This window comes from Sander vitreus, chromosome 11, assembly GCF_031162955.1.
Source record: "Sander vitreus isolate 19-12246 chromosome 11, sanVit1, whole genome shotgun sequence".
In the NCBI taxonomy this organism is placed as follows: Eukaryota; Metazoa; Chordata; class Actinopteri; order Perciformes; family Percidae; genus Sander; species Sander vitreus.
In genome coordinates this window covers 250635-263438 of record NC_135865.1, presented here as the reverse complement: position 1 = coordinate 263438, position 12804 = coordinate 250635, and the positions used below count along the sequence as shown (strand labels likewise).

The window sequence follows — 12804 nt, the reverse complement described above, 5'->3', positions numbered from 1 at the left end:
AGTGCAGCATTGCCCTGTTGACCATTCAAACCTCAGCTGACAACACAAGTCAGACTGTCCATCGTCCAGGGAGGTGAGGGTTCCTCTGTTCACGACCCTGTGACTCTATCACCTGCCACAGGGATGCACCATCCTCCTCCTCCACCCTCGAGTTCACGTATAACCATCTGTCTATTGTTTTTGTGCAGCCTAAGTGAGGAGATTCTAAAATGTTAGCATCCTCTGAACTGCTTTTTGCATCTCTGCCTTAGGCCTGTACATACATTTTGGTTTGCAGGACATCAGACTACACTCTAACACTCTTATTATGGTTGTGTGCCATACATTTAAATACGTTTTAAGGAAATGACCAGGAAGCATCACTACTGGTCTATATCCTTGACGTTCCACTTCCAGGATCGTTCAGGTGCAGCAGGAAATTCCGCCAGATGCATGTATTTTCACCGAGGTCCGTTACCTTCCTCTTTCTTTTTCTCCCATCCTGAAATACTATGTGAACCAGCCAGACCCTCCTGCTGTGGAGGAAAGTCTTGCAAAGTGAGACTACTACAGACCCATCGACACAACCTGTCTGAGCTTCTCCCCTCTGGTAGGCGCAGGTAAACAAGCAGACACAAGAACAGTTTCTCCCCACAGGCCGTCACTATGGTGGACACTTCACACTAGTCCATAGTGTAGTCCATTAAATGTACATTGTAATTCCACAAAATAACTCAAATAACTAAATTTAATAGAAAACTGACCATATGATGTTTTAAACAAAGGAAGATGGATTATTATGGACATGTGAATTAACAAAATAATATCTAAAAGTAAGTAAGTAATGTTGATGTTGAAGATAGTCAATAACTACAACTTTAAAAAGAATGGTGCACTTGATGTAACAGCTTTGGAGAAGGTTGCTAATCTAATGAACATGTATTCTGCAGCAACATTATTTTGAACAGATAACCTTGGAAAAAGATAACCCTTCTTGCCCACACAATATTACAATATATGCATATATATATATATATATATATATATATATATATAAAAATAAATCAAGCTATAATATAAGGTTAGGAACATTGATTGTGTAAAAACTCTTGGTTTTCTCAGGATCCCAGGAAATTGACTGACCTTATTGCAGACAAAACCAACCTGTTCTCTCCAAGAGAGTTTATCATCAATCAGAATACCTATAAATCTACATAGTAGTTACATTTTTATGTTCACCTTGTTCAGCTTTGTTGCCCTTGTTTTAACCGTTTGTTTATTTCTGTGTAGTTTTAGAGCAACAAAAAGCCAGAGTCAAAGTGCCCAGGGAATGATATCAAAAGAGAATTTAGGTTTGCTTTAACATCTGTAATGTAACCAGATATCATCATCTTGTTAAATGGTCATACAATTGGACACAGAGTGTATGTATACACGTACACTCAACATAAGATATACATCTTATGTTGTTATTATGGGCAATCACAGACTCTGTGGAACACAAATCATCATTTCTGAGCTTGTGGCGCCCTCCTGTGTGCGATACAGGTAAGAGCATCCTTAACTGGACAGTGAAGTACTGTACTTATTGCAAATACATATTTAATTAATGTGTGTATCTTAACTACATTAGTAGCTAACTAAGGCATGTAAACAAAATGACAAAATGTAATACAATACACTTGGAATACTGAGTTTTAGGATGGTGATGTGTTTCTCAAGTGTTTGACTGGATAACAACAGCCTGTGCACACGGTGCAGTACAATTTAAATAACGTACATGGTAATGTCACAGTACATTTTTATTTAATAGGCAATGCAAAAATGCATGTTCAACATTGGGTTTTTTTGGAATGCAAAAAAAGGTTGTTTGAACAAAATCACAGTAATGTAACACAAAAGGTGAAAACTATTGTATTTTAAACATCAGATCAGTTTATGAATAAACCCACAAAATCAAAACAAAATAAATCTACATTCTGATATACAGTTTATACAGATAGAGGTCTCGGTTAAATACAAGAGATACTTTTTTATGTGTGTAAAACATTGTTTAAGGGTTATTAAAAGTAATTTAGTTATATCAATAATAGAACATGCAGAATTAAAGATACTAATTGCAAAACATTGAAAATTGTCACATAACTGTTAAAGTAAATCATTTTAAAAGTAGATGTAGAAATTGTATTTTTGATGCAGATTATGTCATTATGGAATAAAAAACATTGAAATTTTCATTATTAAAAAAATAATCACAATGACTTGTGAGCTACAGTACACTTTTAACATGAGACTTTTTAAGACGTTTGATTTTAAGGTTATACTTGACAAATGTTTTCCTTTGCAAACAGTTTTTCTTGATTGCTTTGATGCAGCAGTCAACTCAAACTCCACATTTTTAAAACAGTTAACACACAGGCCCAAACAGTGGCACTGATGGTCAGAATTTCACATTTTGTTTGCAAAAGGCTCTAAACGTGCCAAAACATTTAAAATATGCAACAAAAGCTAATTTTGCCTTCAAACAACACAAGTGTATGAGCTCTTCCAATCAACCATTACACAGTGGACACCAAAATACTAAATACAGCACTCAGTGAGAATCAGTGCACCATTGCTTGTCTCTGTAGTCTATTACTGGACGTAGCTTTCATGCCAGAGACATTTGTTGTCAAATTTGAAATTTTAACCCTAACCCTAACCCTTCTTGCAAAGAATTGGATCCAGAATCAGAAATGCTTTGATGCACATTTTATTGATTCCACTGATTCTTATTTTCAAACTGTGGCTGAAAACAGAAATACAAAATACATCTAAACCAAAATAAAATATATTAGTGTATAAGAAATTAAGAAAATATAAATAAAATCTATTACAGTATAACATCTATTACTGTAGAGTATAGGAAATAGCCACTATTGATACTCTAGAGTCTCTTCTGTCTTGACGATGGGGCCACATGGCCTCATCCACATTAAGGCCTGCAGACTGACTGCTAATTGAAGATTTGTGTAAAGGAGTGTCAAACGTGCTTCAGTGATTTCATACTGATGTAGGTAGTTTCTAAAAGATGTTTTTTGTTTGGTTACCATAGCTAAAACAATGGAGTTTAGGCTGCTGGAATGACATCCGTGTTAACTGTTCTGCAAAAGGGTGGGGAAATGTGTCAATCCAATGAGAAAGGGTTAACACATTTGCAAGAGGTGTCTTCTGCTCTGCTGAGACAGTGGTGATGAAAACCGAGTGGATCCCAGTTTCTTTAAGCAGGTCAAAGCAATCAAGAAAAATGGTAATAATGTGCAGACCCAAGAATGCACACAAAAATATGACATAGCATAACATTCATTAACAATGAAACTCAATCACTTTTCAAAGTATACAAGGGTGTATCACAGCTATACATGAGCGTGATCAGAACTACCTAAAATGGCAGAAACCATCTTTGAAAAAATGTATCTGATGTGTACTTTAATTTTTTGGTTCGGTCCAAGTCAAATCCGCTAATATGGAGGGCTTTTATGACATAAGTATACTGCAGCCAGCCACAAGGGGGCAATCCAGATTTTTCGGCTTCACTTACACAGTCTATGCATCAACCCCTGGTTGGAATAGGCTGCTTTCAAAGTTTAGTTAATATCAAGTGCAACAGGGCCTTTCATTGAGAAACCGATAATGAACGACACTTTTGACCCCGGTGCATACCCACTCAGCTGACTTTGAAACATTGGGGTGACTTCAACCTTCAGATCTGGGAAACAAGTATCTGCCAGTATTATGTTGTTCTTTGCCTCGCCAGTTACCCTTAAAAGGCGCTCCTCCACCTTCTTCTCTTTCCATATTTTGCCATTTTCCCACATGGAGGCAAACTCTTCCTGCCCAGCCTTGATGCACCCTTTGATTTCTCCCAAGTGTACGAGTCGTTCATAGCCCTGCTTCTTCCCCAGGAAGAAATGGACCATGGGCCTCTTGCCATTGTACACTTCCTTCATCACTGTGTGATAAGAGGTCCTCATCTGTGAGATGTAATTCCCCAGACTTCTAGGTGGAACTGCCTCCGGACTGTACTGCTGTGGCCACAACAGCACGACTGCAATGAAGTGCAGTGGCAAGTTCTCACTTATTGGGATTTGCTCACGCAGAACTTGGCAAAGGAGATGATGTAGTTTCTGGTACGGCTCAAGATGTTGGGATGCCAGTTTTATACAACTCATCACAACATTGACATAGATGAAGTTGATTCTCTCCTTCACAGTGGGATTATGTTCAGGTGCACAAACAAAAGCATACAGTTTGGCTATCTTCTTCATTATTTCAGGTGAGATGTCATTTGACAGACGATTTAGAATCCCAGAGTAGGTATCAGCTTTTTGCATCTCCAGGTATTGTCTTGCCTCGTGTAGTTTCAGCATGTTATGCAGGGTTTTATTCCTCAAAAGAGCCACAGAGTCCGTCTTGCAGAAAAGCTTTACATAATGTCTGAAACATCTGAAAAGCTCATTTTGGGCTACATGCTCACGACTGTCTTTCATTCCAGACCTGGAACCCAAGTTCACATAAAAATTGTCAAGAAAGTCAAAGTTCACCTTCATCCTATATCTGAGGTTGTAAAGTACATCCTCAAACTGTTTGAGAATTTTGTAGTGGTGTGTGTGTTTGTTGTGCCATTTATCATTTGTCTCTACAGCCTGAAGTTTCACATCTCCAGAGAGAACACCACTCATTATGTCATGGCGGACATTGTCAGAAGAAAATATGGGGGTCTTTTCCAGCACTTCAATGACAAGTACTCCAACTTGAATTTCTCCAAGGCACCCTGCTGTATTAAAAGGGCAGTTGTCTGTCTTGGTTTTCAACCGCTGAATTGACTCCTTTTTCGCAAGGTTCTGTGTGTCCTTGAATGCATCTATTGCTGACTGAGCCATTTTAAGAAACATATCCAATTTTTCAGGACAAATAGGCACTTCCTTGTAGTTTGCAATGGCATCCTTGAGCTTGTGCTTGATAACTTGTGCTGATGTGTCTGCAAAATATGAGCTGTCTTTGGAAAGATCTCTAGCTCTATATGCCCAAACTTCTGCCTCTGAGAAATCCTTCTTTTTTAGGTAATAGTACCTGGCAAGCAACTGAGAGACAACTGCATCTTTCGGAAATCTTTTAGATGCATTTTGAAGCACCATCTCTTCCAGTCCTGGGGTTTCACCTAAGATGTCTTGAATTAGTGGAGCGAACATAGATTCCTCCATTGAATGATGTCTCTTCACCAAAATGTAGTGGACATCTTGCAGGAGTTTGTCTTTGCCTTGTGTGCTCTCATAAAGCTCGTCTGTGGTCAGCAGTAGGTCAGTGATATCAGCTTTGCTCACATTGTGTGTTGTTGTAAGTTCCTGCAAACAGTGACTTGCGATACTTGAATGGATGATTTTCACAGCTTTAAAAACTACCATACCCTGAACTGAGCAGGTGGCAACTAAAGTGGAGAATTTCCCAAATCCATCTTCGACTTTGATTGTTCCACAAATTGGTTTTGGTTGAAGACCAAGAAATTCCTCACACAGAGACACGGAGAGCGAGGCATTCTTGCAGTATACATTCAACAGAACTAAAACAGCCAGGAGTTGTGCATGTTTCTGATGTATGTTGAAGCTTTTCAGAGTGTTGTGGGCCACACCCCGAACATATTCTGACTTGAAGTTCTTCTTCATGATCATGAACCCATAGAACGTGTCTGCATTCTTGTGTGTTTTCTCTATTACTTTAAGTTTATCCTCAAACAGTTTCTGTTCAGTCTCAGAGAGATTATTTCCAATGAATACCATCTCTTCAGTTGGTTCAGTTTGGTCAGAGGACTCTGACCTCATACAGTTCAGGAGAATTACCTGTGGAGACGTAGACTGAATGTCTTTCTTCACACATTCTTTTTCAATGAGCTGCTGCAAGTCAAACACTTTTTCCTTATCATCAAAGTCATCTATCATCAGCAAAACAGGGACCCGTGGTAATTGCTCCTTATGGTCATGCATTAAAAGTTTGACCACTTGATCAGCGACTTCAGCAAAGTCAGCATTGCTGTCTTTGAGGACAGCACAACGGAATCTGGCCCGGTGAGCCCATAAAGTATGCATGGCCAAAGTTGTCCCACCACATCCAGGTACATGCATGAGGTTGAGCAACACACAGGCTTTTCTCAGGGAGCACAAATCTGGTAGGACTGTGTTCATGATGAAGTCAAACTTGTCTCGTTTGATAAATGGTGTGGATCCAGGCTGCTCAGAGAAATAAAAATTCCACCATGACACTTTTCCTCCTTTGTAGAAGTTCTCCTCTATGGCAATTTTGTCCTCATTTCCCCCTTCGCATTGGTTCACACACAGGACCTCTAAGGTATTCAGACTACGCTCCACTTTCTTTTCAAGAAGCACTTTGCTTTCCCCACCACAGGGTAAGAAACGGCTGGATTTACGGTTTTTTGACAAAAGACTAACGACAGTGCCATTGACTTCAGCAAAGCTGAGCTCATATATGCATCTATGAGAGATGTTGTTGCCGCACCGAGCATTAATTAGGTCTGTCCAGGAGGTAAATGCTTTTTTGTTGTTGCATATACAGAGGATTTGATCTGTGCCTTTGAGCTCCTGCAGGAATGTACTGAAAGCCTCAACAAGAGGGTCCATCTTCTCACTCACTGTTGACAAAAGCAAGAAAATGACAAGGAATCTTTTGTTTGGAAGCACATCTTTCCGACACAGAAAAGAAATCACATCTCGAATGGAGGCTCCCTTGTCCATCAACCACTTGTCTATGTCTGAGGGTACCTCATCCTCAATACCTCCATTGCAGAATACCCAACTGGTGTTTCGAGTTAATTTCAGCTTGTTTGCAATGTCTTCAACTCCTTCCGTGATTTTATACTGTGCTGGTAAATGGACACTTACTGTACTCTGCTGTTCAAAGTGACACTGCAATCCACGTTTAGCTGATTCCGGATCAAAGTCCAAAACAGCAACTGGGTTGAGCTCCACAAGAAATCCTAGTGATTCAAACTGGATTGGATGGGATTTGTTAGCTACTACCACATACTGCTCAAAGTGTGAGTTATCTAAAGAGAGGGATCCACCAGTTATCATCTGACTTAATCTGGAGCCTTGACTACTGCTTTTGATCACATTGAGGCGCTTCTCTTCAGCTTGTTTTCGGGATTGTGATCGTTGTGCCACACTGTCAACAAACCGGTTGTACTCTTCCATAGGTTTGGCAGATGTGGTTAGTGCGAGGAGATCCCTGCTGCTACCGCCATCTCGGACAAAGAATTGTTTTGATGGTTTTGTGTCAGCTGTGACTGTTTCTTTACCTTTTGCTTTTTTCTTGGCTTTTTTTGTGTCCATGTTGAAAGTGTGGTAGTTGTTTTCTTCACACAGAGTAGAGTCAGGAACTATGTCAACTTCTATCACAAATTTCTCAGATGATGTCATATTCTTATTGAGAACCCCAACAAATCGCGGATGTTTGATGCAATTTTGAGCAGTTTGTTTGTGTTTATGCTCAAAATAACCATCAATAGCAGATTTGAGCGCATTTGCATAGGCCTCTGTGACCTTTTCAACCACTCCCAACACTTGACCGTGGCTGAAGTTTGGCTCGTCTCCAATTCCAAAATGTATGGTGCCATTAGTGCGGCTATTCATGCAGGCAGCTGCAAAGCGAATAGCCTCTTCTGTGAACTTGCTCATTTTAGTTTCATCCGTTGTATTGGTGAAAGCTTTGTACTCGTGGCAGGGTTCAATTAAGTCTGAGGGACCTGATTCTGTAATATCAAGAATGCTGCTCTCCATGTATCTATGTGTATCATCGTACCTACGAAATGGATAGGGCTTGCATGGGCTCCCAGGCAGATTTGTAGAGCTTGTTGGCTCCTCTTTCTGTAATTTCACTCCCTCATCTCTGGCATGAATGATAAGTTTTGCTGGTCCAAAAGTCACACCAATTTGTTTTAAGTCCTCTGTATCTAAAAGCAAAAGACTAGGTCCATTAATGTCCTGCTGAAACAGTATCTCTGCAACTTTATCATCTACATCCTTCAACTTGAGAGTCCATTCTCTCACTTGATGTTTACTCCAATCCTTGATGTCAGGTGGAAGATCCTCCTGGTTCTGAAATTAAAAGTGCTGTTATTGTGTAAATAATGCACAATAACCTGAAGTGGTTTAATATGTTGGAAGTGAACACATTTTATAGTTTTGTTGGTTTCATAACTGTATCTTTTAAATGCAAGTGAATCTAATTTAAAACTATTAGTTTATTATAGTTGTCAGTTTAATGGGTTATGGTATAGGAGCATCTTCCTCAAAAATGCAGACTGTTTTAACAGTTCTTACCTTCATTTCACCTTCATCTGCCATGACAGCGCTGGTTCCTTCTTCACAGACGTAGCTCACTAATGCTACAAAAATAATTTAAAAAGAGAAATTCACAATAGAGGATTAGATACTATACAGATACAGATACTATACTGTATGGATAATGTACTGGAATCATAAAATAGCCTACAAAATATCATATATTTCATCTTTACCTTCATTTTTTACCTGATCATCCAATCCATATTTAGGACTCAGTATTGGCTATGCCTACTTTCCTACTTCCTAGCCCCTTACTTCATGCACCTGGACCACACCCATTTTTGAACTTGGTCTTTATTTTGATCTCAACTACACAGGTTTTACATTGGCTGTCATGAGCCATTATAATTGTGTCAAGAATATTTTTTCCTTGGCCTCAAGTAAAGTCAAACAATTTGGATTTGTCATGATGTGTCGATTTCACATCAAATGCTTATATAACGGTGTCATAAATAATAATATCCGGGACCTTAAGTAAAGTGGAACCATTTGGACTTGTCATTACAGTAATACGGCATAAAAGTTAGAAGGCCAGTTTTCTGACAGGGAATGCAGTACTGAGGGGATTTAATTCGTTTTTGTATAGATAACGTTTCTTCCTTACATCATCACTGTTTAAGGTCACTTTTAAACACTTTTTTTTTTAAACTTGCATATATGTTGTGCTGCTTTCAGGTGTTTACTTATTAGTACTTAGTAAAAAGAAAGGTAAAAGTAGTAGTAGTTCTGAAGTAGAAGTACACAGTAAGTCAGTAGTTGTTGGGTTGCATATTACAGTTTTTTCCAATCGCTATGACAATTTTTTCAATATTTTTAACAAATTTCCTAAACTCTATATTTTTTTTTTAAGATCATTTTTTGGGGCATTTTCCCTTTATTGATAGTGGATAGACTGGAAAGGGGGAGAGAGATGGGGGATGACACGCAGCAAAGGGCAGCGGGTCGGACCGCGCCGCTGCATGACTCAGCCAACATGGGGCTAAGGCTGTTATTGGATGGGCTAGAGGCCGCCCCAACTTTCCTAAACTCTTAACACAGCACAACATTCGTCTGTGTAGGCTATACAATTAACACATTTCTTGTTGCTTTGACACAAAATGCATACAGTTACATTTAAAATGCTTGAACTTCTTTTACACACAAGCTCCACCAAGACCAAAACAATGGATCTTTACTGACCAATTTGCAAATGCTTTCACACTGTATGTCAGAACAGATAACATCATGTTCTAAACCTAATGTATACGCTAAAGTATATAAATAAATATATACAAATATACCTCCTCCATTTTATTTCATTGCTACTGAGAAACAGCTGATTGAAGCTATGCAAATAGATCAATCACAGCTGATTCCCATCTAGGAAACACACTCAGGTGTTGAGGTTCTTTCAATCGCATGACCATATGTTACTGTAGTATACATACAGGAAAAGAGGACCTATTTGGGCTGATTTTTGTGTGGAAAAGGAACAATAAAGATGAACGTAAAGAAAGTAAGAAAAATTGCTGCACGAGTGAGAGGAAGACGAGTACCAGGACAATTCTGTCTCTGTCTTCTTTTTTTCAAACAGTAAACCGTACATTCTATAAAGCTACTCTGAGATGGGTCATTCAGTTTTTGTATTGAATTTCTGCAGCAAAAGAAACAAAGTGCATGCATTTACTAAACCCAACAAAACAAAAATGTAGAGAGGCTTCAAGATAAACTGCAGTGTAAATACAACTGTCGTGGTTTTGGACATTTCTGTTGCCTGTATTATTATTTCTGTATGTTTCCTGTTGTGTTTATTGTATTCTTTGGTCTGTGTATATTTTGTTGTGTATTTTTCTGTTTTTCTATTTCCCATGTTCTGTTTCCTGTTTTATTTTGATAGTCTATTTTCTGTCTTATCATGTCTAGTTTTACTTCCTGTGTTTTCCCGCCTGTGTGATTGTCTGATGTGCTCCACCTGTTCCCCAGCCCTGGTGTCACCTGTCTTGTGTCTGCTCGTTACCTAGTTTATTTAGCCCCTGTGTTTGCGTTGGCTGTTGTCAGATTGTTTTGCGTCTTCGTCTGGTCAGTTTGTGTGTGCGCGCCTTTCCTCCCTGTGTCAGTCAATTCTGGTTTGTTACTCCTGGATCTCCTTTTTTATCTGTTCCTGGTTTTTTGAAGACTCTTGTGGTTTGTATTTTTTGGATAGTAGTTTTTGCCCTTGGTTTTTGGGGACTATCTCTGTTTGCATTTTCCTTGTTTTTGATTAAATAAACCCCAGCGCTCAAACCTTCTCCTGCCTTCCTGCCTCCTCTCTGCATTTGGGTCCACTATTCGCTGCTGGTGTAACAACAACAATAACTATTGTCTATTGTATATGGGCAGATCTGACACATATAAAATAATGCAGTTTCTGTAATTCCATCTGATGTATGACATTGTGCTATGATTGACTAAATGTTCCTGATGAACACGTGTTAGTGTTTTGGAATAATTATTTGATTTTGAGAAATGTTTGCATTGTTTTGGTAGACATAGTGTATTTAGTATTTGTGTATTAGTGAATTATTGTATTTTGAAAATTAGTGTTAGTTTAGTTTTCAATGTGTGATTTTGAGTATGTAATTAACTGTTTTGTCAATTGTGTGTTGTAGGTGTGTTGGTGCGTAAGAGTTTAGGAAAGTTGTTAAAAGTATTGAAAAAATTGTCATAGCGATCGGAAAAAACTAAGTGCTTTGAGGGCCTTCTGTAATTTGTTATTTTGGGTTATTTTATGTTAGAATGGTTCTGAAGAAAGCTGCAAGCAGCGATTCAGGAAGCCAAGCATTAAGCCCATTCATTCTAATCAGGCACATTTTGAACGGGCACTGCAGTAGTACATAAAACTATCTATTGATGACTCTGACAATAATTATAAAATAATGTGGGGAATACAAAGTCCCACTACTAGGTTGGATCACACTTTGAACGTTGAATTATGTTTTTCATTAAAGATTACTCTGTTGAATCATGTTTCAGTGAAACAAAGACATCACTATTATTAGTTATACCTGTAGTTAAACCTGTTCTCTGTCATATGTCAGCCAAGAAAGAGGCCTACTGTCTTACAGTATACAGTAGGTATCACCCAACTGGTATTGGTGCTATAAAAAGTAACTAAATAAGGTAGAGAAAACACCTACCCTACCCAACCTATGCCTACAGACGAAGCAACTAAAAAGATAAGAAAGTGGCCAGGACACCTCAATAACCTACAGAATTAGCTGCGTCAGCCCTAGTGTCCATGAGATATAACATTTAGGCTAGTTTACTACATTTCAGTGTGGATAATTGCAATAGTTCCACTTATGAACTAATGATATTTTCATATCAACACTAATCCACACACTGGATTTTAAAATTCCCTATCTAATCTGTTTTTTCTACATTGTTCTTACTAATGTCTAATGGTGCAATGAGATGCACTCTCTTGGGTAGCCTATATTTGACAAATTCAGGATTTCACCACTGTGCTCTCTGGTGCCCACTGTGTATCAAATAAAACCAGGAAGAAGCTGTACATTTAAATCTGTCTGGGCAATACACGATTCCAACATAATTCAGCAAACAGAAATATCAGAATATAATTTCATAATTACATTATGCAATAACAAAGTGGAAAAAAATAAGGTATATTCCCAAAAGAATCAAAACCACACCTATAAAACCTGCAAGTTATATGCAGGAACTAGCCTACAGATAGGCATCCACTGAGCTAGGTTAACATAGGCTACATCTTAAAACTGAGGAAATACTGGTATTCATTTAAAATTATTATTTATTATTATTATTATTATTGTTATTATTATAGGAACTACTTTTTCCACACTGCCAAAACAAAAATACAGACAACACCCACTTACCATCCCGGACACAAAGTCTGCTGTCCTCACCATTTAATGCGACGTCTTCAAACAGGGTTCGTGAGACAAACCTTTCGAGACAAGTAAATATAAGACATCTTTATGTGCTGGTCCGCAGAGAGAAGGTAGACCAGTGCTGAGTCTGACTGCGGCGGAATACATGCAGTCTTCCGGTGGGCGGTCAGCTCCGAGAAAACGAAACCCAAGCAGCACTTTGTGTGTGAGTTGGTTCCACAGAAACGATACCTATATGCGGTTACTTTCCTCGTCTAAGTTTTGGGTAGTAGTAAAAGCTGGCGACGCTGTTCCCCTGCGTCCAGTGTAATAGCTAGGCCACAGGCTATCCTAACTTGTAATATATATTACACATTAAGTAGGCTACTCGTGCATCTTACCGCATTCTTTCAAGTACGTGTACCCTTCACTTTGATATGTCACTAAACTGCGTCAGTAGCAATGGTTGTCGAACAGCCTGGAATAAATGCTAAAGTGCTAAAATTGTTATTATCTCAGGTGCATGGTCCATATCACTGTCTTTTTTGGGCCATTTTGGG

At 38.6% G+C, this 12804-nt stretch overlaps 1 protein-coding gene across 2 annotated transcripts; it reads right to left on the bottom strand.

Annotated features, from left to right (window-relative positions):
* Positions 1–2787: 2787 nt before the first annotated feature.
* On the bottom strand, positions 2788–12420 carry LOC144525926 (sterile alpha motif domain-containing protein 9-like). Of its 2 annotated transcripts, none has more exons than XM_078262988.1 (3): positions 12251–12420; positions 8352–8416; positions 2788–8126 (listed from the first exon to the last, which is right to left on the bottom strand). In XM_078262988.1, exons 2-3 carry the CDS (start codon positions 8373–8375, stop codon positions 3606–3608), a joined length of 4545 nt encoding a protein of 1514 aa, XP_078119114.1. In that variant the 5' UTR covers positions 8376–8416; positions 12251–12420; the 3' UTR covers positions 2788–3605. The 2 variants fall into 2 exon arrangements, with proteins under 2 accessions (XP_078119114.1, XP_078119115.1); XM_078262989.1 differs by having other exon boundaries at positions 12281–12420.
* Between the last annotated feature and the right edge of the window lie 384 nt (positions 12421–12804).

What these genes read in the sequence shown, in the direction of transcription:
- LOC144525926 (XM_078262988.1), bottom strand. Translation starts at nt 8,375, where the DNA reads ATGGCAGATGAAGGTGAAATGAAG. An exon ending in CAGATGAAGGTGAAATGAAG is followed by an intron (nt 8,127 to 8,351) that starts GTAAGAACTGTT and finishes TTTTAATTTCAG; the next exon opens with AACCAGGAGGATCTTCCACC.